Source organism: Tyto alba, unplaced genomic scaffold (genome assembly GCF_018691265.1).
Source record: "Tyto alba isolate M040663 unplaced genomic scaffold, T.alba_DEE_v4.0 Super-Scaffold_10, whole genome shotgun sequence".
Lineage (NCBI taxonomy): Eukaryota > Metazoa > Chordata > Aves > Strigiformes > Tytonidae > Tyto > Tyto alba.
This window is the reverse complement of record NW_024881262.1, coordinates 5,560,366-5,587,892: the sequence shown is the minus strand read 5'-3', so window position 1 is coordinate 5,587,892 and position 27,527 is coordinate 5,560,366. Positions and strand designations below refer to the sequence as shown.

At 40.6% G+C, this 27,527-nt stretch overlaps 1 protein-coding gene across 8 annotated transcripts in view; it reads left to right on the top strand.

Moving 5' to 3' along the window:
- The window catches only part of MECOM (MDS1 and EVI1 complex locus), a 348,147-nt gene extending 321,135 nt beyond the window's left edge, over positions 1 to 27,012 (top strand). For 4 of the 8 annotated variants that reach the window (XM_042799624.1, XM_042799620.1, XM_042799641.1 and 1 more), the window contains 10 exons: positions 2,473 to 3,835; positions 5,617 to 5,704; positions 8,563 to 8,589; positions 15,897 to 16,063; positions 17,433 to 17,510; positions 19,231 to 19,400; positions 20,517 to 20,661; positions 23,398 to 23,634; positions 24,181 to 24,367; positions 25,324 to 27,012. In XM_042799624.1, coding sequence (XP_042655558.1) covers positions 2,473 to 3,835; positions 5,617 to 5,704; positions 8,563 to 8,589; positions 15,897 to 16,063; positions 17,433 to 17,510; positions 19,231 to 19,400; positions 20,517 to 20,661; positions 23,398 to 23,634; positions 24,181 to 24,367; positions 25,324 to 25,458 — 2,597 coding nt within the window. In that variant the 3' untranslated portion in view covers positions 25,459 to 27,012. The remainder of the gene's footprint in view (positions 1 to 2,472; positions 3,836 to 5,616; positions 5,705 to 8,562; positions 8,590 to 15,896; positions 16,064 to 17,432; positions 17,511 to 19,230; positions 19,401 to 20,516; positions 20,662 to 23,397; positions 23,635 to 24,180; positions 24,368 to 25,323) is intronic. The other 4 variants (XM_042799634.1, XM_042799631.1, XM_042799646.1 and 1 more) reach the window with 3 other exon arrangements.
- The last annotated feature ends 515 nt before the right edge of the window (positions 27,013 to 27,527 follow it).

The window sequence follows — 27,527 nt, the reverse complement described above, 5'->3', positions numbered from 1 at the left end:
AAGGAAAATCAGAGCTTCATACTGCAACAAATAAATGACAAGGAGTTCTATATGAAATAAAAAATAGTTCTATTTTAAATAGGCAAATAAAATATTTAAAAAAAAAAAAAGAAACAGAAAGTACTTATTCAGAGAAAATCAAGCATTTTCAAGGAACTAGAGTAATTTCTCTTCTCTTCTCTTCTCTTCTCTTCTCTTCTCTTCTCTTCTCTTCTCTTCTCTTCTCTTCTCTTCTCTTCTCTTCTCTTCTCTTCTCTTCTCTTCTCTTCTCTTCTCTTCTCTTCTCTTCTCTTCTCTTCTCTTCTCTTCTCTTCTCTTCTTCTCTCTTCTCTCTTTTTCTTTTCCATCTTTTTTCTTCTTCATTTTAATTTTTCTATTCTCTCTTTTCTTTCTTGTCTTTCCTTGTGAATGAAGATTTCCAGCAGGAACAGTAACTGATACACAGCAACAAACATTCTTCCTGAATTACCGCATTGCAAATTTCCTGTGTTTGGGCCCAATTCTGCACTCTTTACCCCACGAATTGTCCCAGGGATGTCAACGGGATGTGAACAGGGAAAACGGGTGGATCAGGCAGGATCAGGCCCTCGAACAATAGGAGCATTGTTGCTGAGATATGAAGCAGCCTGCTGAAGAGGTAAACAGTTAAGAGATGACAACAAGTGGTCAAGTTTCTCAAGGGCAGAGATTTAGAGGAGCAGGAAGGTTAGCGCGGGCCCCGGTGCGAGTGGAAGTTAGAGGACGTGATTGCAGTTCATGGGAACCAAGAGTGCAGGATGGGATACATTCAATTCAGTTTCCTTTGCAGGCTTAAAATAGAGCCATTGTAAATTATGTCAGTCTGTCTCAAATCATGAAAATGATTGTTAAAAGGGCCTCAGAATACACAATGTGTATTGTTGTGTGGCTTTGATGTGTGAAAGATGAGAGCTTATGATATAACACAAATTAAATAAAAATAAAGTGGCCACATGCTTTTTCCTGGCTGGGAAAAAAAAAAAAAAAAAAAGGGGGATTTATTACAGAGGGATAACACTGCTTACTGGTTATGCTGCTACTTTGTTTTTAAACAAGGCTGGCGCTGATACTGTTGGAAGCAAGATAGTGCAGAGGTATGGAAAAATTTTAGTGTAATGAAGAGCACAAGACACAGTGCAACCCTGGGACTTGCCTGATGCTCCTGCTTGTCTAGAGAATGCTAAAAGAGGACATAAAGAGGCACTGGAGAGCTGAGCATTATCCTCTTCCAAACCACATTTTAACATACAAACCTATGACTTGGTTGCTGCCCCAATTTGCTCCCGGAGGTTTGTAGCGGCCAGAAAATCAGGGACCCGCAAAATCCTGTTTGCTTCAGCGATGTGATTCGCTCCTCACAGTGTCTCGCTCTGCACCACTTACAGCCTCCTCTTACTGAAAATGGTTGCTGGAAGCTGTGCTCCGACCTGCCAAGTGTCGCAGGCGAGATCACTCCCACGAGCTCAAAGTAGATCTCCTCCCCTCTGTGGTTCCAGTCTTTCTCCAAGTGCTGCTTTCGGGAGGCTGAAGCCATTCTCATCCCACAGGAGTTTGAAAGGAAATCCATCGAGCTGTTTTGAGCATCTGACATTCAAATAAATACAGCTGCATTCTTAAAGGGAATTGTTGTTGAAATATAGTATATCTTTCCATGTGCAAGAGACAAATAAGCAATATTAAGACTAGTGAAGTTATTAAGATGCATAATTTAGAGTTACAGCATCCCAGGCACCTGTAGGGACTGTATGCGTTACACAAATAGAAGTGCTTTGGACATATGAAGGGACTAGACTGAGGTTACCCAGGCTTTAGCCTGGACCTTCATGAAATTAAATTTTTAATTGTAAGTGGAAAAAAATGTTGTTTGTTAATAAGGTTACGTGCTTGGAAATACCTGGTTGTTTCCTCCTTCACCTCTTTCATATCCTTGTGGTCTTGCAGACTGAAAGCTCTGAGAGGCAGCTCTGTCCATCTCCTGTCTGGTCCTGCAAATGTTTATTTTAATCGCTCACTTTCCACATGTGACATAAGTGGATATCATTTGATGACACGAGTGCTCGCTCGCGCAGGAGCACCGTGGGTTCATGCGGTGTTACAGCACCAGGCTGCAGCCTTTGGTGGGGCTCTGTGTGCTAATGCAATACGGAATAACGGTACCACATATGCAACACTCTAATACAAAGTGCAAACAAGGAAACTTTGTCTTGTAGTGATTTCAGACCTTTTCTGGTTTGTCGGAGTGGGTTTTGGTGCTGTCTTTAGACATTTGTCTGCTTGGATGCCTTGCTTTGGAAGAGTACAATAGCTTTTTGTACATTTGTGCACCCAGACTTCTCCTTACGGCTTCCTAATTGACATTTGGAGGGTAAAAAAATGGTGTTATTTGCAAAATTTTGAGGGTGGGGGCAATTATCATAAAGCCTGAGATGTGTTGTTGTTGTTGTTTACATACAGGTGAGGTCTGCCATAAATCCTATACTCAGTTTTCAAACCTTTGTCGTCATAAGCGCATGCATGCTGATTGCAGAACCCAAATCAAGTGCAAAGACTGTGGACAAATGTTCAGCACTACGTCTTCCTTAAATAAACACAGGAGATTTTGTGAGGGCAAGAACCATTTTGCAGCAGGAGGATTTTTTGGCCAAGGCATTTCACTTCCTGGAACCCCAGCTATGGATAAAACGTCCATGGTTAATATGAATCATGCAAATCCGGGCCTTGCTGACTATTTTGGAGCCAATAGGCATCCTGCTGGTCTTACCTTTCCAACAGCTCCTGGATTTTCTTTTAGCTTCCCTGGTCTGTTTCCTTCAGGCTTGTACCACAGGCCACCTTTGCTACCTACTAGTTCTCCTGTTAAAGGACTACCGAGCGCAGATCAGACAAACAAAAGTCAAAGTCCCCTCATGACAAATCCTCAGATACTGCCAGCCACCCAGGATATTTTGAAGGCACTAAATAAGCAACCATCAGTAGGGGAGAATAAGCCAGTGGAGCTTCAACCAGAGAGGTCCTCTGAAGAGAGGCCGCATGAGAAACTCAGTGACCAGTCAGAGAGTAGTGACCTTGACCTTGACGATGTCAGTACCCCCAGTGGCAGTGACCTGGAAACCACCTCGGGCTCTGATCTGGAAAGTGACATTGAAAGTGAGAAAGAGAAATTTAAAGAAAATGGTAAAATGTTCAAAGACAAAGTAAGCTCTCTGCAGAGCCTGGCTTCAATAAATAATAAGAAAGACCACAGCAATCATTCCATTTTCTCACCATCCTTAGAGGAGCAGACTGCGGTGTCAGGAGCGGTGAATGATTCTATAAAGGCTATTGCTTCTATTGCTGAAAAGTACTTTGGTTCAACAGGACTTGTGGGGCTGCAAGACAAAAAAGTCGGAGCCTTACCTTACCCTTCCATGTTTCCCCTCCCATTTTTTCCAGCATTCTCTCAATCAATGTATCCATTTCCTGATAGAGACTTGAGACCGTTACCCTTGAAAGTGGAGCCCCAATCACCCAGTGAAATAAAGAAGATCCCAAAGGGAAGCTCTGAGTCTCCCTTTGACCTCACCATAAAGCGTAAGGAGGAGAAGCCACTTACTCCCATACCCTCAAAGCCAGCAGCCCCCTCTGCGGCAAGCCAGGACCAGCCTCTAGATCTCAGCATGGGCAGCAGAAGTCGAGCCAGCAGCACAAAACAAGCCGAGCCTCGGAAAAACCACGTCTTTGGAGAAAAGAAAGGAGGCGACCTCGAGCAAAGGAAAGCTTCGGAGTCCTCCTTGCAGCACGCCAGGCCCACCCCGTTCTTTATGGATCCCATTTACAGGTAACGGACTATCTGCTGCCTTTGGGCATCCTCTGGTACAGGCAGCTAGGTCTGCCAGGGCAACCTGCCTGCAGATGCAGGACACCCCCGGCCCCCTCCCACTGTCCCTGGAGGTGTCATCCCACCACCAAGGTGTGGGGTGGCCCAGGCTGCATGCTGACCTGTGCACCCCACCTCAAATCCGAGCTGCTCGGAGCAAACCCTGGGTCTGGTAATGCTGCAATTACCAAGTCTTCGTGGCTGCTCTCGTTGCAGTGAGTCATTAGCTTAACCTGCGTAGCTTGAATATATTCTCTTACCCAGAAATGAACTGGCATCAGTATTAAGTATTTGTATATTTACTGTGGTTTTCACGTCACTGGTTTACCCCAAATTCCTTTTCTTCTAAAATGCTGCCCGCTCGCCTTTCCTGCTCTCGGTCTCCCCTGGAAATTAGAGGGCATCTCACCAGGGTGCCAGTTGTACACCACCTTTCTAGTTCCTCCTGAATTAAATAGGAGTATCTCATAAGTACAACAAAGAAGAAAATTTGTCCTAAGGTGTATAAAAAGTGTGAAAATTGAGAGTGGTTTCTGCCTTTTTTTGCACTGATTTGAGGAATGGGTCGAGCAACAGGTGTGCAAGCAGACACTGTCAGTGAGCTGAGGTTTTAAAAAACAGTGGTAAAATCCTGACCCCTCGGTGTTTCCCAGTAGTGCTGAGATGGATCTCACTGGGATCTGGATTTCACCTGTGTCCTGTGTACGTCAGCCCCTCTTTGCCCTTCACCTTTCTGCTCATATATCTGTAACCAGCCAAAGTCATGCATCTAAATTAGTTTAGAGAAATATTAGCCATAAAATATTTGTCTGTAATATAAATGACTGATTTTACAGCCTATTGTTAAAAAAAAAAAAAAAAAGTTACTGCCATGTAACATGTATGTTAATTTATTACTTTATCTGAAAAAGAAATGCTATGGGCAGTTTTTGGAGAATGCTCTCGCATAAGACAACAGGTATGCATTATGAAGAAACAGGATATGATGCTATTTACTGAGATGGTTTTATTCATGCCAGATTGATATCTGTGTTAGACCATAGGTTTTCTTTGCGTCATATTCATTTTAAATGCCTGAAGCAGTGGAAATAATGATCCGTGTTTTATGGTCCTGCATTACAAACTAATGAAATCTGGCAATTAGTTTGGCATTACAAACTAATACAAATTCTGGCAGCGTAGCATGAGGCCAGTTGTTACCTAGCCTTCCTTTGCTGTGAATTACATCTACATATGGACAACAGGATCTGTCCCTTAAACACACCAGTAACAGAAAAAGCTAAAACCTCATATTTCCACGCTGCTTCTGAATTATCTGCACTGTGTTTCGCTGTCTAAATGCCCACGAGTTGATTGCAGACTTTGCTGCTGGCATATCAGACTCAGTGCGTTCCTACAAGCTCACCTTTCTCGCCCTGCTTGTGCATGGCCGTGCACAAGGGGAGGTTTCCAGGATGGTGGCTGTGATGTCTCATGTGGGCAGATGAGCAGGGTCCCATTGCTCAAGGCTCCTGTTGCCTTAAATTCCTCTCCTCTGAGCGGAGAGCACACTTGGTTGCCTTATTCCTTCCCGCAGTTGTATATGGGAATTGAGAGTTGACTGTACCTCCTTGTCTTTTACCATTATCTCTGAGAAACTAATTACTTGATGTATAATTGACTATTTTAAACATGAGTAGCTGTATAATTATTAATATCTGAGACTGATTCATCACAAGCAAATCTAATTTTAACATTTACAGAGTAGAAAAAAGAAAGCTAACTGACCCACTGGAAGCTTTAAAAGAGAAATACTTGAGACCTTCCCCGGGATTCTTGTTTCATCCACAAGTAAGTATTTTGGGAATTTTGATGTTGTAAACAAGCCTGTTGATGCTTCAAAGCAGGTGCAGAGAAATGAATGCAGTCTTAGTCATTTTTGGATTTCCTAAAACACACAGTTTTTACTGTACCATTGTGGTGGAAAAGCATAAGCATTGTTCTGAGCTTCTTGATGTTTTGCAGATGAAACAACATGTTTTGATTATAGAGGAAGCCAGATTCAAACTACATGTATGTTTTAGAGCTGTGTTCCTCCAAAACTGTAGTGTAGCTACCAACACTTGCAGCTACCCGTGTCTTCTTCAGCACTCTCCCATGCTCTAGGCCATTGCAGTGGAGTCAATATTGACTAAGAGGAGAAGATAGAGATCCAGAGTTGGGCCAGCAAAGCTGAGAATCCCAGTTGTAAATACTTAAGGAGTCCTAGAAAAGAGATAAAACCTTCCACCGAATGCTTTCATGTCTCATAATGCAAATGCTCCATCTTTTTAGGTAGCCGTTGTGGGATATAGCGTGTGCAATGACTTTGTAGGATCCCTGCTCCCCCATACCTGAAGACATGCTATATGAGAGGGCTGCTCTCTTGTTCATAGGCCATAATCCTGCTGCTTATTTCCTGAGTAAAAAAATTTAGGAGGATGTCCCTAAAACGGTGTAAAAACTACAATGTGTATATAGTATAGAAAGAGGATCTGTATGCAAACTATACATTGCTTTTCTTCAACAGCACTGCAGCCTCATTTTGTCTTCCTCCTCCTTACTCAAGGAGATCTTGCTAAAAATTTGTCTTAAATCTTACACCTGAAATAAAATACTCTGTGATATTTACTAATTTGAACCCCTTTCTGACTATGGGCTGTTTCATCCAAATAATGACACCCCATACACATATTTTAAGTGCGCAAACAGGAGCTGCTGTCTCTGGTTCAGCTTCCTCTGAATTTCTGGGCAAGCCATGCCAATAATCTGCCACCGCTTGCTTTTTTTTTTCCTCAATGAAGTCAACAGTTATTACATCTTAAGGTGTATGGAATACATTCTAAAATATGGGACTTCTGGAGAACTGGGAAGAGCAGCTAGTGGTGTATATAGTTGCAGTTGCATAAACATAATCCTATTGCATGGGTGGAGAGTTCAGAAAAACACCCTGTTCCAGTTTCAGTGCTCGATGGATCTGTTAAGTATTAAAATTATTGAGAATTTATGTACAAGATTTCATAGCAGCTCAGCACCTCTTGCTGAGTTACCTTATTTGCCCAAGTTGCAAAGCAACAAGTAAAACTTCCCATTTCACAGCTAACTAACAAATGTGCAAACAGAGGCTCAATCCTCTTTGTGTCTCCTGGTATAAAACCAGGCTGGTGCCTCTCCATCGAGGGAGTGATTCTGTCAGAGCAGCTCACGTGCTGTAAATTAGTAGTAAAACGTTTAAACGAGGGAATTTTAAGTACTGTATTGATGGAAGAAACAGTATTATTTTGCTTAGTGCTAGTTAGCTTTTCAGAAGGTGTCAATGGATGTAGTTTAGTGAAGTTGGATGGTGGTGGGTAGCCTGGTCGTTGGTGGGTGGGAAAAGAGACTGTTTGGGTAAAATGCACCATTAGGACTTTGGCTGCAGTCGGTGGGGAAAGAGTTGGGTACTCTTCTACATAGTGTTGTATGACTGAGTTACATGGGGAACTGGAGGAGGGTTAATGGGATTTAGGCGGGGTTGCCGTAGGCGTGCAGATGGAATGGAGATACTGGGCGTCTTACCATTAGCAGACAGGATGTCAGGATTTCACCCTTTGTGTTTTTTCATAGAGAGTTGGTTAAATCTATTGTTGGTGCCCCTGGAATGTCTCAGTATGGTCACCAAGTTGATCAGCATGAGCAGGAGGTGTCAGTGCCACCTCCCTGCTGCGGTGCCAGCCGAGGAGGGACAGAGCCAGCACCCTCTGGCAGGAGGGAAGGCTAGTTGTGCACCCTCGTTGCTGAACCCTTTCCTGCACATTTCTCATTGTGAAATAGAAAAAAAAAAAAAATCCATGATAAAGACTGGCTTTTGTTTTATCACTTACCTAGCTGCTAGGGGTAACACCTTTAACTTGGTTGAGATGGATGGGAACAAAGGTCATGGGTGTAACATGCACTCTTAATACATTGTAAAAAAAAAAAAAAAACATAAACCACCATCATATGTCCTGTCAAAGGAGTAAATGCCAAAATCTGCTTTCTTGCTGACTTTAACAGAAAGGAGTCTCCTGTTTGCAAAGGCAGAATTTGGCTCAGTATTTATAGAGGACTGGGGAATGGCTTGCAGAAAAGCTGTTTTTCCTTTATAGTCCTGTTCACCCCTGTAAAAGTACATGTGTGGAGTGCACCACAAGTTTTCATTTTCTGCTGGCAGGATTTATCTATGTAAAATATGAACAAAATTATTGTTTGTTCCCTACAAGTTTTTTGTTTTTTTTTTTTTTTTTTTTTGTAAGTGAATTTATTTCTGAAACTTGATATTTGATGAAGCAAGAATTTGGGGTTTTTTAACTGGATAATATGACATCTAACAGATAGATCTTTAAAATAGGTTTGTGATGTAGAGATTAAAAACATAAACCCTGCAGTCCATATTCTGTCCCTGCCTAGGCAAAATTCCTCCCAGTGCTAGTGGACCAAAAGCTATGAAAATGAGATCATTTAATGGTATTGCAGAATAATTTGCCATTACAAGGATTGCATTTTTAGGGAGAGATTACCCCAATGCAGCAAATCATTCAGAATAACATTTTAATTAGTATCTTTAAATAAAATCTTAATTAGTAGATTGATTGCAATGAGAGTTCCAATGCAGGAATAATGTGTTGTTTTTGTTTCAATTTTGCTCCCAGTTCCAATTGCCTGATCAAAGAATTTGGGTAAGTTCATTGCTTATATTTTTGATTTAATCATTGTGAAATAAATTGCATCAGAAAAATATAATATGAAAGATAACTTACCACTCAATTATGGAGCATGCCACGCTTTCCTTCAGAGTGTTGTAGCTGTAGCAGATAAATATCTTCTTATGTCAAATTGGCTTTATTTTTCCTTACCTAATCCTGCCGGTTTTATTTGGTGAAGGCAATGGGAGCTTTACCTGAGTGAGGGTTTAAAAATACAGTCTTTGTTTATATTTAACTGAAATTGTTCCAAGACATTTCCTTCAGAGATTACAGTGAAATTTTCAGGCTGAAATCTTGTTAGATTGCAATGGTTATAAATATTTAATCAGCATTCAAGACATTAAAATATAGAGCCTCAGAGGACTTCACGTTTCTATCTTGCATTGACTTCAGTGCGAGTTAGTCACTTTAATAGCTTTGAAGTTTTGAGCTTAATTGCTCATTGCTGTACTTAAAGCAGAAATAAAATAGCCATTTATTTGCCATGTTTGGGTCAAATTTGTCCTGTGTGTATACTTATATCCTCCCCCTTATGTGACCAGGAATTGTGCTTTTAGCACTATGGGATAAATTTGAGCTTGCTCTTCTATTTTTATAAAATGTTATTTTTAATACATCTAAATTGTTCATGAAAATAAAAGAGCCACAGCAACTGCTTTTGCAGATGCAACTCAAATAACACCGTGTTTTGCTCTTACATTGCTGGCTCCTCAGCTGCAACACTGAACCCATAAATACTTGTCCCAGATTTTTCTCAACCTTCGGGCTTTGGAGGAGAGAATTGGAGCCAGCCGGCTGCAGCTCGGGTCCTGACTCACTCTAGTTCATCCCTCACAGTACGACGTGGACTAATTTCACAAGATGAAGCCAGAATTTCGCAAAATGAGATCTGAGGTCTTCATGTACTCTTTCCCACATGCATCTTTGTACGGGGCTAGTGCAGGAACTCTCAAAGGTTCTGCCTTTGCAGACCGGGGCTTAGCCCTGCTCCCCTCTGCATGCCTCATGGCATGCTTCAAATGCACCAATGGACCTTTGCTTTGCATACACGTGGCTTTTAATCCCATTTTCTTCTTGTAAAGCGATGTTTTATGTGCCTGCAAAAGAAGCACTAGGATCCTGAGGTGAACAGAGCTAATCAGGCACCGAGGGACTCCTGTGAGCACCCACAGATGCTGCATGAACTCAACAGATAGGAGGTAGGGTTAGCTGCCAGACTTGGAGAGCACAGAAGGTGGTTCCCAAACATTTCCTTTGCAGTAAAAGGAGTTCAGTGTAGTACATGAAGGGGCCGTGGTAGGATTTGTGACATGGCCCGGGCAACCTTAATTGTTTGCTCTCAGAAAAGTGTCTCTCTTTGGGCATATTTGGGAAGTTGAAAAACCCAGTGCAGCCTATTTCTTCTGTCTGCTTTCCTTGACGTTGGCTTGGCCCGCAAATTTCCATCATCCTGCTTTTTTTGTGAGTGTATGTCTCCTGGCTATTCTAGTGCTTTGATCAGATTTAAAACATAAAGTGCCTACAGCAGGGTGCTGATTCATGGATGAATCTTCATCTTGAGAGATTCAAATATGTCAACCAAGCCTTTCTATCTCAATTCACAGTTGCATGTGCCATATATTTTTCAAGATTATTTCAGATTGGTTTTCGTTGTTTGTCAGAAACTCTGTAGTGCAAATCAATGGGCAACACCCTCTCTTGAATGGATCATGATTTATTTAGTCTGTAGACAACTTCATATCCTTCTGGTCCCATCAAGAGAAGGTTTCTACAAAGAGGCTTTGTAATTATAGTCAGACTTTATTTGCAATAGCCTCATAGAGAATAATTGTAAATAATTAAAATAATTTTACAGATAAAAGAAATTTGGTGAGTGCATTAACAGAGCTTTTATTTCACTGGGCTTACTTTAAGACATGATCCATTCTGTTAGATCAGCTAAATCCCCACCAACTGCATTAATACAAATAGAGTTATTCTGGAACTATAATGCAGATCAGCAGGAGTTTCTCGCTACTGCTTCATAAAGTTCAGCCACGTTTGATAGGTCTCTTGAACGTGAATATAGCTCAGCCAAGTTCCATGGCTAGATGTCCAGATACACACAGTTTCAAGACAACAAATTCACATGTTGTAGACTTTTAGAGAAAGCACTATAACTTGAACTGGGGAGAAAGAAATTCTGAGGTTCAGTAGTTGAGTTTTCAAGATTTCTCCAAATAACACTAGTAAAAATAGAAAGCAAACATTTGAACATTTTTTTTCCCATGAGTTACGGCCATAAAGTCAGTTGTTTTTGCGATAATAGCAATGAAGGAGTTGCGTTTGTAAAACATGAGGTCATGTAATTCATGACATTGTCTGCTAGATTATTTCATATCATCAGGTTATTCTTAAAAAGCAGCAACAACAAACCTTTGCTTTATTTATGCCACTTTTTCTTCTGTTGGTTAATAAATTTTAAGACAAATGTTCAAGGCCCCTGCTGATGATATCTTGCCCGTTGAAATGTTTATAAATACTTGTTTTAGCCGATTATGGTAATGTCTGCATTTTTGAGTCGGAGCTGGGGAATTGCGACTGCATATTAGTTTGCGTCAGTAGGAGGTTAATAGCCTCTCAGGGAGCAGGAGGGAGGTAGGGGAAAGCTGCTTCCTTTTCCAGACATCTGGACGCAGATAGAATCAACAACTCTTATATATGTAAATCAAAAGTTACTGTTCTATATAAAATACTGTCATTCACTGATCTCAGATTAGGAGCAGACATGACTTGTCCATAAGGCAATAGCTGTATGTAAAATATGTAATAGGATCTTCTCGCTCTCCTACCTCCTTGGAGAATGTTCTCCATGGACATGGCAATTATACTAATTCCATCCTTGGGGTCAAGCTATGCCTCCCCCCCTGTGTTCTGTTCAGGGAACACCACAGCCCTTGGGTGCTTGGCTGGGGTGCAGACCCCTCCTGAAAGTGCTACCCAGCAGGTCAAGCCACACATCTGCCTCGCTGATGGTCTCCAGAGACCATGCTCAGACAGACGAGGTGGCCACGAACACTCACCTAACCTCCCAGGAGAATTGCTATTGCTAACAGCTTGCTCCAGGACTTGGGTGGGTTGCCGACCAGTAGCATCTCCACTGTCAACACAGCTCCTATGGAGGCAAGACTTGCTTTGCAATCAGCTGTAATGGTGTTTTGAAGGAGTAAGAGCTACTTTGGTTGTGCTTCAGCTGAAAGAGGGAGTTTCACTGTGCAAGAGGGAAAGTCATCCCCTGGGTTAATAATTAGTCCCCCCCAGAAAAAAAAAACAAACCTTGGGGAAAAAAAGGGTAAGCGTAAATTAGTGATTTTTACAATCATTGAAGATTATCAGTGAGTCCACCTTGGGGTGTCACTGGGATCTGAACTGTGACATCCGTCTGTAAATGACATATGAAGAAGGGTGATCAGGCAAAGAGCAAAGTTTGCAACTGTTTATTGAGACTAGCTAAATCCAAAGCTGACTGTGAAGATTTTGCAGAAGATTCACAGAAAGCTGACTCACCAGGGATTAAAATAGCAATAAAACTCAATGTCAGTAAGTACCCAGTAATACTGAGGCGAAAGTGTGACTCTTAACTCGGTGTCATTCAGGAAAAAGATCTTGAAGTTGATAGTTTTATGAAAATATAATCTGAGTACTTAGCAGAAAGGAATTGAAAACATCATTATGTTATACTGCCTTCAGGTCTCGAATATAGCTGAAGTCCCTCTCAAAAAGGACATAGTAGAAATAGAAAAGACACAGAAAAGTGCAACAATAATGATCAGAGTTAGGGAATAGCTTCCATACAAAAAGAGTCTAAGTAGATTTAGATTTTTTCATCTTGGAAAAGAAATGCCCGAGGGAGCTGTGCCCCAGCTCTGTGAGACCATGAATGGTGAGCAGAACCTGAATGAGAAATGGTTATTCATTAGTTTTAACAATACAAAAAAAAATGAGGGGCACCCAGCTGAATTATCAGGCAAAAGGCTTAGAAGGAACAAAAGCCAGTATCTTTTCATATGCACCTAATTAAATTGGCGAACTCTCCTTGACAAAAATAGAAATGGCTTCGAAAAGGATTTAGCCAAATGAATGGGAGCAGCAGCCACCAATGTCTGTTCAACACCATAATCGAGATGCAACCTCCAATTAAGACTCCTGCACCTCTCGTTGCTGGTGTGTGAGAGAAGACACTGGAGAGAAGGTCTGTCCCCTGCCCACCCTCCTGCACATCCCCTGGGGCCACTGCTTAAAACCAGGGTACCAGCTTCTCAAAAGTGTGCCACAGTTTTATAATTCCTGCTTGGTTTTGGTGCCTGAATTAGTCCTCAGTGCGACAAACCTTGGGTTTCATATTACTCAATATTTTGCAAGTCGACTGATGAGCAGGGGCTGAATATAAAGTAATTGAGAGCTTGTGGGTCTGGGCTGGCAGGGTTTTATGGGACCATGCAGCCCAGGTGCCCATCTTGTGATAGGGAATTGCATCCTGAAGGCCCTGAACACCAGCACACTCTAGGGCTTCTTAAAAAAATGCCCCAATTTTTGTTCTTGTGATCCCTATCTCCGGCAGATAGTAACAGCTATAATTATCCTGACAGTGGTGGAGTGACACTGCCTTGTATCAGCAAAGGCTCATGACCGAGCACTTCCCGTTGTTGCTGGTGCATTTCTTGAAACATATAAATCATACCAGGTAACTACATAGATTGCTCTTTAAAGAAAAAGAAAAAAAAAAAAACAAAAAAAAAAAACAAACCCAAAACCACAATAGTCATTCCTACGGTGAGAAGCATATTTTTGGAAAGTGAGTAATAGTTTAAAATAATTGGAAGTGCTTGTGTTTCCTCTGAATGAGGGATTTAAGATTAGATGCTGATTTCATACCTATTTGGGGACTGATGTAATCCTGGAGGCAGTGTTGGAGGTAACACTGATCTGCAGTGCTGTACGTTAGAGAAGAATCGGTCTTGATTTCTCCTCTGCAAAATCCTGGAAATAAGAACTAAAAAAAATAAGCATGACTAAGCCATTTTAAATGTAAAGGGGAAAATAGTTGCTTTAATATATTACTGTAGGGGACCATGTACATGAGAAATGGTGATCCAAAAATGATTTAAAACCACTAGATAATGAAACTGACTTGAATATTAAATATACATAAATAAAACATTTATTATACTTTTCAGTGCCCTTATTATTCTTCACCATAAATATGTGCTATCATAACCCATGCACTGTCTTGTCACTGCTAATCAGCCCGAAGGCCAAAGGTCATTTTTCATTCAAACCATTTATTTTCTGCAGTTGCAAAATAGATGAATGAATTCTTTCAGGGAACAATTAGAAGGAGTTAAAGACAGTGGAAAGACTATTGTAAAAGCTTTAAGAATCAATTTTGACTAAAGAAAAAGATGAAGTCATATAAAAAGAAATATATGGTAATGTTGAGTTGTATGGGTTGATAATGACATCTCGGTGCTGAGATGGAATTACCTTCTCTCCCAGCAGCATCATCATTACATATCTCATGCCTGTGATCAGTACATGTCAAAATCCTTCATATTGACAAATGTGCTGTCCACTCGCATCTGTGGAGAATGTTTTAGCAGCTGAGTGATTATGAATCAAACCCCAGAGCTTACAGCCCCTACTGCCTCGCAATGCTTTCACATTTGTTGTCTGACAAGTAAATGTATCTTGACTTCCCTCTGAGATTTTTTTTTTTCCTTGACCGTGTTTGATGAAAGACATTTGGCAAATTGGCAGTGGTACCCTGTACATTGCAATTTGTACTCGGCATTAGGAATCTGAGAATGAAATGAGAGGGCAGGCTACAGGCTAAAGAGGAAAAAACCAACAACCCGCAGGCAGAGCTAACCAGCATGTGAATAGTCATTCCAGGAGGCAAACGTGCAATTCTGCTCATTAAAATAAAATTTTTAAAACCCCAACAAATATGCAATTCTTCCCATTAAAATACAATTTTAAAATTCCAATAAGTGGAGCAGTCTCTTACAGACTTTGAAGAATGATCTGTAAAGGTGTTCTCAGCTGAGGAGTGTTCAGCATCTTGTCTTTCATATAATTTCCTCTTTTGTTACAAGCAAGATATTGGACAGGGCTCATGCTGTGCTTTTCATGCTCTGTAGGTGAGATTTTGGGTTTCTTTTTTTCCATTTGTTTGTGGTATTATGAAGAGGCAGATGGCTACTCTCACCTGTCAGTAGGCTCAGCGGCAGTCTTGAACTCTCCAAGTGAAATGTTTGAGGTTTTGGAGCAGTTTTTCATGGTCAGTTCCAGACACCTTAAAGGAAATTATTCTCCAGAAATTATTTAATCTCCATTCCCTGAAAATTACAGACAGCTAAGCAAGAGTGTCAGCATCCCAAAGTACATAGGATTTAGAAACAAATAAAGGTAGAGCAGGAATATTAAGAGGTTGTAGAAAAATAGGAGAGGCATCTAACAGGTAATGTAAATGCATAGCACCAAACCCACCAAAGCTTAGTTTCTCATGGATTTATCTCATAGTCTTTGACTGTGTTGGGCTAGAAGACTGGACTGAATGGTTGGATGTGGCTGGGATATTGATGGAGCCTCTCTGGATCTGGCTTGTTGCAGCCCTTGTTTGAGCCAGAGTATGTATAAGGTTTCCTCTGCAATATTTGTCCTCTCAAGTCTTTAAAAAAAAAAACAAACTGTAAGAATTCAGTTAGTGTTGGGGTTTTCTGTTGATTTGGTTGAAAATAGCCCGTGGCTTCAGTACATGGGATGCATACGCTCAGAGAGCATGACTGCATAAACTGGAATCTTATAGAAGCAGAGGCTTAAACATAAAAAGAAATGAACATGAGCTAATTTAGATTTTGTGTGGAAGCAGCTTTCCATTATAGGGATCAGGACAGGAGTGCTGCAGAGAATGGGCCTTGCAGAGAAGCAGCACCTTGCTTAGCAGTTATAGGCATTATTCCAAGTGGGACAGCATCATGGCCACCACCTTGCCTGATGTGCCCCATAATTTTGGAGACTGCATCTCTGCATTTGCTTTTTTTTTTTTATTATTTTCATTTTTTATTGTTGTTGTTTTTTAGTTTTGTTTGTTGGGTTTTTTTTGTTTGTTTGTTTGGTTTTTTGTTGTTTTTTTTTTTTTTTCTTGGCAGTATATGTTCTTTGTATTTCGGGTTTCCAGTGAGGGTGGAAAGCCGAAGCAGTACTCACCGTGACGGGTTCTCTGCTATCTTCTCTTGCAGATGTCAGCTATAGAGAACATGGCCGAAAAGCTGGAGAGCTTTAGCGCCCTGAAACCAGAGGCCAATGAGCTGATCCAGTCAGTGCCATCCATGTTCAACTTCCGCGCGCCGCCGAGCGCCCTGCCCGAGACCCTGCTACGGAAGGGCAAGGAGCGCTACACCTGCAGGTAGCCTCACGGCCACCCCGCGTTGCCCTCCTGGGCTTCCAAAATCCCCCCTGCTCGGACAGTTGATGGGGACTGCAGCGGGTCTTTCGGGGCTCTTTGTGCCCCACGAAACATGGAAAGCATTTTGCTTTGGGGTTCTTATTTATTAAATTACCGGTGTTACGAAACAGTTTGCCCTGTACCAGCTTGATAAATGAGGTGGAAACTATTACATAAACAATTCTTTTTTCCAAATTTTCTCATCACTTTCATATACACAAGTGTGCTTTCAGTATTGATTTTTTTGATCATAAACTACAGATGTGTTTTTTGCTCAGGCTTCTGGGTTTAATATCCAAAGGGATCAGTGATAAAATACATGACTTATTAGGACTTATGTGTACAGACTTTAAAAAAAAATACAATGAAGATAGTCATTGTACGTGCAACCAAAATGAATGGGAGCTTTGTCAAGGAGAGTAGAATTAGCTGTGTGGCTATTTCGGAGGCTTATACACCAAGTTGTGATAAAATAAATGAGATGTTAAAAGTGTAGGGATGAAATCTTCAAAGTCTTCACGTGGAGCCACTACCACCCTCATTCACTTAAGAGGGTTCTGTGTGTTCTCTGTCCCCATGTAAAAATTGGCTGAATGTCTTTAATTGAACTGGGCCAATTATAACCAGAATATGAATATGTGACTTGAATGAAGGGAGAGGGATCACAATATTTTTTTTTTTTGCCATTATTTTTCCCGTGACATATTATTGAGGTTGGAGAATGGTTTTTAAATTGCATTGTTTAGGTCTCTATATCATCTCCAGAATGCGCAGGCGTTTGACACTGGCATATCGGTTTATCTGATCTTTTTGAAAACATGTCACCTTCTTTCAAGACATGTTGTTATAGAAACATACCTTGATGGATTAGGTCTTTGAGTCTTGTCTGCTCTGATCCTATTCAGTGCACAGAATGATGCCATGTTTGCTGACACACAGAATTGGTTGAAAGGTTTGAAATTTGCTTACAGAGAGGCAGAAATCCAAGGCTTTAATAACAGATTCTCTTGATTCCAAATCTGAATGTGACTGATAATCACCTCGTGAGCTTAGAAATTTGGGGAAATCTTTAAAACTGATATGTTTTTATATATCCCTTGCTTATGCACAAGAAAAGCTGGTCAGTGCCAGCAGTTCCAGTCCCATTCTTGTGTGTGTGTGTCGATCACTTACATTTGCTGAATGCTTTTATTGAAAAGTTGTTACACCAAAGCAATGCCAGTAGTACCATATACTAATGATTCAATTTGAGCTATGCATCCAGTGCAGCTCAAACTGGGACAAAGCCATTGAAGGTTGCACTGTCTTATCAAACATTTTCTGATCACAGATACTGCGGCAAGATTTTCCCAAGATCTGCAAACCTCACACGTCACCTGAGGACGCACACTGGAGAGCAACCCTATAGGTACTGCAACCCCTTACCTGTGTCTGTGGTGTGGTCAAGTGAATAAAGCAAAGGACTGAGTGTTCAACAGCCTCTCTTGGCCAGCTCCAGCACTTGCTCCTTGGCATTGATGACCCAACATTGCGTTTTGGTCTCAAATAGGGCTTTTTGCATTTGATGCTGATACCCAGCATTGGAGCTGCAGAGATAGGGGAAGGTTTTGGTCCTAGCTGGCCCAGTCACTATCCCCAAGTCCTGCCTTTGTCTCGCGGAATAGCTGACACTTTTGAACCAGCATGGTTGAAGTGATTTTCACTTGGGCTCATGGTCACGTTTTCCCTTGCGAAAATGTTTTTATTGTAAGAGCTGTGTGGTGTTATTTGCAGCCTAAAATTGGGTGTTTTATCAATCATCTGATTTCTGAAAGGTCTTGGTTGCAAAGGCATTACTGGTTTTATTTGTTTCTTGGCTAATCTGCATTCTTTATGAGGTCTGCTTAACCAAAGCCCATGTGGGTGTACACTCTTGTTGATAAGCGTATGTATGTGATATTGTATCCAGGACAGTCACATGCAGAAATGTGTATAGAAGCTTCACCTTATTGAAAATGAAAGACTAATTTAAATCAACTGGAAAGAAGCCAGTTCGTGTTCCAGTAAAGCAAATGCACCGATTTCTGCATTTTATGAGCTGTAAAGAACAGAGTAAGCTCATTGTTTGTGAGGAGACAATATGTTTTTTTTTTTTCCTTTCGTCTCTTTAGGAAATGAGATTCACATCTAATTTTATTAAAGGAAGGTCTTGATGCATGTTATACCCGTCTACTACATAAAAGCCACGAGCAATTAGTAACATAATGGACGATTTCAGCATTAAAAAAATTTGACATCATTGACAAGCGTAAGAGAAGCACGGGAGAAGTAAAAGATTGAAAAACTAAAGTGGTGAAGACTGTTGGCTAGTTGCCAGCCAGAGAATTTGGAATAGTTATAGTATGACTTAGTAATGGCTTAAAGAGCAATACAGTAAAGGCTTTAGGGACTCCAAATCACTACAGAGTATGAAAATTGATGCCTCTGGTACCAGAGTGATAGACTAAACTACTCACATTGGCACAGTATTAAAGGTTGGGATTGTTTATTGCTGGTTTTTGTAAGATAACCAAATTTCCTCTGGGATTAGCAATCGAGCAAGCTAATTCCTCAAGAAAAGATTTAATCACACGGTATAATTTAGAATAGGAAAAGAAATAGCCATTTTTACCTTATTTGAGCATTAGAAGAGATCTGTTTCATGTTTTTTTCCAAAAGTATTTAATTGTATTGTATTGGCAGCACATGAAACAATAGAGTTATTGCTTTACTGTTTTCAAACTTCCTAACTTTGCATGCAACAGTTTTAAAAACATGGGAATCAATTAGCCTAGCTAATTTGATGGCTTTAACACTGAAATACTATGCTTAGTCCTAAAGTCAGTATTTAAAATATAAAGCCTAATGTGAATTAAAGCTAAAAAACCCACTGTAGAAGTGATACCTCCATTCCAAGAGCACAGCTCTCCAGTCATTCAGCCAAAACTTATCTTTATTTCAGAGAGGGGTTTGCCTCAGTAGAGACCAAGGAACTGCAGTTGGGTACTGAGGCTGAGCTCAGAAGGTGCTTCATGACTCTTAGGACAAATCTTACATTTCCAGCTACTAACAAACCCTTTTCTACCCACTTGTTTTGATTTTTTTTTCAGATGCAAATACTGTGACAGATCCTTTAGCATATCTTCTAACCTGCAGAGACATGTCCGTAACATCCACAATAAAGAGAAGCCATTCAAGTGTCACTTGTGTGACAGGTGTTTTGGTCAACAAACCAATCTTGACAGACATCTAAAAAAACACGAGAATGGGAACATGTCTGGTATGTATGCCTTTTCCCTTCCTCCCCAGCATGTCCTATGTACCACCAGTGTTCAAATATAGGGACTGCACTTTCACTTTCAATGCTACTGAGTGTCAATAGGCACACGTTGCTCTGTGCCGTCTGCTCTGATGAGTGTGTTTTTGGAAAATATGTAAGTGCCTGAGCTCTGCTGACATTTAAAGTGCTTTGAAAATCCCAGCATAAACTCTACCCTTGTATAACTTAATACTACTGGATGATGTCTTTTCTTTTGGTTTTAATTAAGTCAACCATAGCATTTTGAGACCAGACTTGGGAAAATTGGTTTAATCTCATCTCCGCAATCACTTGGCTCTCAATAGGAGTCCTAGATTTAGAGTCTCAGGAGGCACTCTAAAAGATTTTCTTGGCACCTTCTAAAATATTCCCACTGTCAGGAGCTGAAAAGCGCTAGCTATTATGGAAGTAATGGTTCCTCCCAGGCCCCAAAGCAAATCAGTCACCTCACAGCAGCAGCAAAGGCAGCAGCAGGTAGTGGATGTCATTGGTCTGGTTTAGGTATCTGTGGGGTTTAATGAAAATCCTCTCTGCAGTCTTTTCAGTCTACATTTTGCTCCACTGGAAATAACCAGGTACATGCAGTGAAAGCAGAGCTATCTTTCCCCTGATGCTCAGAGAAAGATGTCTGTCACTGGTCTCTCAGTGCTAATGAACCTGGGTGATTATATCAATGGCTGCTCCATATTTTGAGCAAATCTACATAATTAGTAACTAACATGAAGTTCTGTTTGCTCAGTTCGGCCATTGGTCTAACACAGTTATTGACTGGCGGTCTTGGAGTCGCAAGGGAATGGGAGGGAGATATTGAAAAAGATATTTGGCAAAAGCCATCATAAACCATGGAAATGGCACCCAGCATGCAAGCAGTCGTTTTGGCTGGAAACCACCTTAGCCCATGGATAATAATACTTCCCTTCTAATTACTGTTTTTATGGCCAAAAGCTGATGGATCACTATGACCAACTTTTCCTGGCACACCCATTTCAACCATTGTTTCAATTTCAATTTTGTATAAATGGTTAACTATAGAAAAATTAGAGGAGCAACAACAGAAGTCCTCTGCTTTCCTTTAAGGTACTGCAACATCTTCACCTCACTCAGAACTGGAAAGCACAGGGGCAATCCTAGATGACAAGGAAGACTCTTACTTCACAGAAATTAGGAATTTTATTGGAAACAGCAACCACAACAATCAGTCCCCCCGAAACTCAGAGGAGAGGTGAGTTGCAACTGATCTGCCTTCAAAAGGTGCCACTTTTCCTTTTCCAGATTAAGCCTGATTTTTCACTTTTTATGAAGTCTGGAGCCAGAGTTATTTTGGCAATCTGATTGCTGCTGTGTTCACCTCAATGTTTTATGAAAAGGAACATGTTTATTCCCTCCCCGTCATTCATGAGCATATTCCCAGTGGCAGATGCTGGACAGAAGGTTCATCTATGAACACATTTCTCCTTGTATCAGGAGTTTCAAACTCCCTTCGTCAATTTAAGTCTGTTGAAAAACTCCCTCATTTTACATTGACAGCAGAACAGGTGAATTCTACATCCTGTGGCTAAATGTAGAAAGCCTTATGATTTAAATGCAGTAAAAATGTGTAATTAATAAAGTAGACTAAGCTAAATTCTTGGATCAAATGAAAGTTTCTAAGGGAAAGTTCTTTTCCGTAAGTAACTCAATCCCAAGAAAGATGCTGACTAGCAAAAAGTCCGTGAGGCCGTAGGTAGGTGTTGGTAGTCCGCAGTGAGAGACTTTTTCCTATTAAGATTTATTAAGTATATGAATGTTTCAGTTCTTCTGAAATAACAGAAGAGAGACAACTTCTAAATATTTTCAGCTAATAAAAATACAGCTAAGCACAAAAGGCTGTAGCATGAATATCCACATCAGCTATACATATTTCTTTGAGTTTGGCTTTGCATTATGCATTATTTGTGCTTTTAAATTGGCATTACGTTATCAGCATCAAAAATTTCTTACTGTTGGTGACAAACTTCATCGTCTGCTTAATTTCCAGATGCCTTTGTGAAGGGATGAAAATGGTGGACATAACACAATTTCCACGAAAGTATTGGATTAAGTGATTACATGCATATTCAAATTTCATTCCATCTTGATTGGCAATGAGGACTTAGGTTTTTTTCTTTGCACATCTGGTCTCAACATGTCCTCCTACAGGAAGTCAGCAAAGTGGAAAGGTTGCTGGGTTGTGCAGTGTTTCCTTTCTAAATTTGGCACTTCAGACTGCTCTTGATGGATATTTTATCCCTGGCAAATTGCTGCATTTGAAAGCATAATTAGAGAATCTGTTTTCTTAATCACATGGCTTTTGTTACTTTGGTTGTAGTCCATCTTCCTTTCATTTCTAGCAGCCTCAATTGAGCATAACAAGCAAGTTGGCAGCCCAAACTGTGCTCAACATTTTCTTATTTCTGCCTATTTAAATAAAAGATGATAAAGAGATATTGCTCTGATTATCTTAGAGGGGGGTGGCTGCTTCAGCTCTCCCAACTCTGCATAGTCTCAGATTTTTTGATACTGTGATATAAACAGACCATTCCCTAGCTTATTTTCAAATGCAATACTAAACTTATGACAATCAGATGGAATTTGCTTGGAAAATAGATGAAACTCTATTATGCTTAGGAAAACGATGCGATTGTTGTATAAGAAACCAGCTTTCACTTTTGTATGCTCCATAAGAGAGTACATCTGTTACAACAGCAAGTCAAATGCTAAATACCAAACACGCTGCTAGGACTCATCCTTATCTTGCTCATTTGGTTTTGGTATATTCCATATTGTCCCGCACAGTTTGAAGCACACGGAGTCTAAAGCAAACTGCGGACAATAAAGTTTCCATTTTTATAACTGTATTCCTGGAAGAGTAAGGACCTTTTGCACAATGAGAACAATAGATGAATCAAGGCCTCCGTGCTAAATAACGCAGCGAAGCAGATACACTGGTAGAGTGAATTCATGTGGCTCCACCGAGTTCAGCCCTCTTACACCACTAGTACCTCTGGCCATGCATTTGTTGATGAAATGGTGCCAAATTTCTTTAGCTCTCATTTAATGTGGTGGACATGATGCAGCTGCGGATGCTCAGAGTCCTAAAGGGTTGAGGCCGTTAGCAAACGAGCCCCTACTTCGGTGTGGGGACTATGTCCTTGATAAAATCTCATAGGAAGTAGTTAAGAGAAGTCATTGTGTGAAAGCAAAGGACAACGCAGTAACAGCAGGTAGACCAAATGGTTTTCCATGTGCATATTGCTATAATTACTCATTTAATAAGAATAAATGCACTTAAAATGCTATATGACCTTTCTTTTCATTACTTCTGACCTTTCAAATCAGTTGATAATGTAGTTCAGCGTGGAGGCAATATTTCAGACCACTCTTCAGGTCTTCCGCTGAAGTCCCCTAGGTTCCCAAGTATGTAATCCATACGCTCAGTGAAGTAGTATGGCTTCCAAAGGGGGTGGTAGTGTACAAAATTAATTATGCATGTAATTTTGACTTTAAAACTCTGTATGTGGTATTGGATGTAATTTTTGAAAATGCCGGATCTGATTTTCAGAGTTTCTTGGCCCCTACAGCTTTTGTTAAAAGGCAGTGAGTTGTTTTGCCCAGACTACATATATGATTGGAAACACGAGATGAAATAATGCGTGAGAAAATTTGGAATGAATATCTGAGCATTAGTTTAGCTAGAACAGTAGTTTTAGCAGGATAACAGGAAAATCCCATGCTGATGGTACTATAATGTCCCACTGATTTTTGAGTGGAATTTTCTCCGATACTGCCTAAACGTCTGAAGCTAAACAAGATGTAAATACAGAAATCACTTTATTCTACTGGGACAGATCCTTTTCAGATCTGCCTCCAACAGTCTGCTGGTGAGGAGCTTTCCTAACTGATTTGTGATTATTTCTTGGGTTTGTTTTGGTACTTTCAGAATGAATGGCAGCCACTTTAAGGATGAAAAAGCCATGGTAGCCAGCCAGAACTCGGATTTGCTGGATGACGAAGAGGCAGAAGATGAAGTAATGATGGATGAAGAAGATGAAGAGAGCGAAATTGCAGGGAAGGCAGTCAAAGAGCCTGTTATGAGTGACATGCACGAGGGGACTCCGGAGGAGGATTACGAGGAAACAAGTACTTTGGACATGAACTGCAAAGCTTCCCCTGGCAGGTTGGTTCCTTCCGAGTATTGGTGTGCCCGATATGCAGAATAAAAACAATAAACCATACAAGAGTGCCAGCACCAAACTGTGTGCCGTGGGAACCGGTCCGAAGTAGCCAGCTTCCCAGTTACGATAGCAACATGCGTCTGTGTTTGGGTCAATACCAGCCTTGTTTTCAGTCTCTTCAGCCCTTAAGAGGAAAAATAACTGTGCTCGGGGAGCTATTGTCAGGTTCTGGGTGAGACAGGAAACGTTCATGGGAGAGACGTTATCTGCTCCATAAACTGACCTGGATCTCCTGTAATGGTCTTGTGAAAGGCTGTGGAGACACCAGGAGAGAGACGACCTCTCCCTCCCCTGTTGCCGCTGCCTACCCTCTCCTCTTTAGAAAAGAAAGGGGAATTTCTTTTATTTCAGGATCACAGTTCCACAGGGTGAGGTGGTATATGAATGTAAAAAAGGGGGAAGTTGCTCGGATGTGTAAATCTGAGAAGATGAGGGAATGCAGAGAGGATTGTTTAATTGACGTTAAAACCGCCGTGGTGTTTTTGTAGGTATAAAGAGGAGGAGTATAATAAGACTGGACTTTCGGCTTTGGACCACATAAGGCACTTCACAGATAGCCTCAAAATGAGAAAAATGGAAGAAAATCAATATAGTGAAGCTGAATTGGCAGCTTTCAGTACCTCTCAGCTGCCAGAGGACCTAAAACAACCCTTGTACAGGAAATCCAAATCCCAGGTAAAAGCTTAACTCAGTTAAAAAGTTATTGTCGCCAAATACCCACAGGATTAAACTGTTAGTGTGTGGCAGGCGAGGTTGTTTCAGCTTCGTCAGGCAGGGCTGAGCTCCACGCCCGCAAACCTCAGCCTGCCCCGACCTCCCCCTGCGCTCCCACTGAACCTGGGAGACATGGCAGAGTGCTCTGGTCCCTGATAATGGAGGATTTTCTTCCTTTTTTGCTATTTTTGCTCCTGTTTGCCACCCGCAGAAATGCCGTGATAAGAAATAGTCCCACTCTGCTTTCAGACATCTGGAGTGGTGACACCGATGCCATTGAGTTTAGCTGCAGCCTTGCAGGGATGTGACTTGATCTTCTGGCCGGCTTGGCTTTTTGGTATTTTTTTTATAGTCTGTTGGATGTTACCACCTCTAGGTCCTCAGCATGTTTTTAAAACAGCAATAACTAGACTGATATCCTAGTGCTATTTCTTGATTTTTTTAAAAAACATTAATTACAATGGGTCTTTTTAGCCCCTTTAAAAGATTCCTGTTTAAAAAACTGCAGAATATGCATGTAGGAAAGGTCAGCAAAGGAGAATGTGGTAGTTGGTGAAATACAGGACCAGCCAAGGGATAATGTGATTCCTCAGGCTCTTGAAAAGAGCCTCCTGTGCCAAGAATCTGAAGGCAAAGGAGACTCTGGGACCTTGTCTACTATCAAAGGTTTCTCAGAGCTTCGTGAAGCCAGATGAAAGCAGAAATTATTATTACTATTAGTGAGTCAAAAGTGTCAGTGAAAAGGCTGACAGTGGTTTTACCTAACGCATTTTGTTTTTTTTTTTTTTTTTAAAAGAAGTTGAGAACAGCAGTTGTAGCCTAAATAATGCCCTAACCGCATAGGGGTGGCACGGGTCCAAGCTGGGATCCGCACCACAGGATTGTGACCTCTTTGTCCTTCTTCTTTCCCCATCCAGGCGTATGCGATGATGCTCTCTCTCTCCGACAAGGACTCCCTTCATTCCGCATCCCACAATTCTCCCAATATGTGGCACAGTATGGCGAGAGCCGCTGCAGAATCCAGCGCCATTCAATCCATCAGTCACGTATGACATTGTGAAGTCTTACCAAGAATGGGACCAAGTCCAAACCAGTAGCATGGCTCTTTCATATATGACTATTTAAAAGACTGCTGAGCAGAATGCCTTATAAATCTGCAGGGTCACTCATTTAAAGTCCGGTGACCTTAAACTGAATAATTTTAAAAAGAAAGAAACTATTTATTCTCAATATTTTGTTTTGCACAGCAAAGGCAGCTGCTGACTTCTGGAGGATCAATGCGACTTAAAAAAAAAAAAAAAAAAAAAAAAATTTCAGTGGATTATGTAAACCGGGGCCGGGAAAAAGTGTCTTCCAGTTCACCCGGCTTTGAGGGGCAGGGGCAAAAGGGTTAAGACTGCATTGATACACACATGGGCACTCCTTTAAAGTAGGAACTGAATTGATTTTCTTTTTGTATAAGATAGTTTGACACAGGATTGGGAACAGTTGCTTTTATGTACAAATCTCTTCATTAAAGCTTTATGCATTTTAGCCCTTCAAAGAAAGAAACTAGTTCTATCAAATGCACACTATCCATCGTAAATGTAGAAAGAAGTAACAGGGAATATTTTGTTCTCTCCGTAATTCTTTTGCCTTCTCAACTGCATTGTCAAAAAAAAAGGAAAAACAAGGAAAAAAAAAAAAGAAAAAAAAAAAGAACTCTGAGAAACAATACATAAGAGGCTTGTGTATATTGTAAACTATGAATGTTCACTACTCCAAGAAGCTAAATCATCCAGATAATTCCGTGAAAGCACCGCGTTCATCGACAGCACCACTAGTTCAAATCATTGTAAGGAGATTTTAATTTTTGACAATCATGTCACTATTTTGTTGTATTGTTTCCTTTCCCCCCTACCCTCTAATTTCTTCTTTGTGTTGTGTGTACCATGTATTTATTTGTTGGCAAACGATTGTTTGTTGATTAAAATAGCACTGTTCCTATAACAAACAGCACTGCTCCAGTCCCCCACTGCGTTACGATGTAAGGCACCCATGTACTTCAAAAAAAGTGAGGTGAACTGATCTGTGTATATGGGAGTGCAAAACAGTGTTTGAAATTTTCTTACATTCCTCTTTTATTTTATTTTTGCCTTTTAATTAATGAAATAACTATAGATGCGACTTAGTTTGTTTTGTTTTGTTTGTTTTTTTTTGTAATACAGTAAATTGATTCGATTGTATAAACAGTTATAATTTCTTCATGAAAGCATGATTCTTCTGATTAAAAAACTGTACCCAATATTTTATGCTGGTTGTCTGCGAGCTTGTGTGATGTTATGTTCATGTTAATCCTATTTGTAAGATGAAGTGTTCCAAATTTATGTTTTAAAAAAAATAAATAAATAACAGAAGGTATTCAGTTATTTTTTGGGGTTTTTTTTTTGGCCTTTAGTGAGGGACCAGATTTATTTTTCCTTTTGTTTATAATCTCATTTTGAAATAATCGGCAAGTTGAGGTACTTTCTTTAAATGCTTTGTACAATGTAACTGTTACGCATTTCAGTACATTACTATGGGAGGATCAACTTAAAAAAAAATAAAGAACTACAAAACTGAAGGGATCTTTTATCTTATTGTCTTGTTTTTGTCTAGGTCAGGGCAAAAATGGCATATTTCATCTGCAGTCTGGGGAGTCATGAGGATAAGGGTAACCAGAGTCTGGGTCACTGCAAAGCATCTTGGACTTGGTTGTGCAATTTAGGACCCAATCCAGAGTCTTAGATCTGTCCTTTAAGCTTCAAAGCACTACCTTGGAAAAGAGAAATATTTCACTCATTTTACAGGAGGGGTTGCTGCAAGGTCACCTTTGAATGCTGTTGTGGAGCCTTGAGCTCAGGCTGGTGATGCACCCAGCTGTTTCTCGTGGGGACGATGTTGGGAAGCAACAGCTTGGTTGGCTGATAGCAAAACTTTGACTCACCAGAATTATAAAATCCATAAATGAGAAGCTAAATGGGCCTTCAACTGCATGAAATGAGCCTTTAGGGTCTTAAAATAAAATAAAAAAAAAAAAAATTAGTTTGAGTGTTCCCTTTGAAATCAGGTCCAAAGCTCTGCTTCTTCTGGAGAGCCAGTA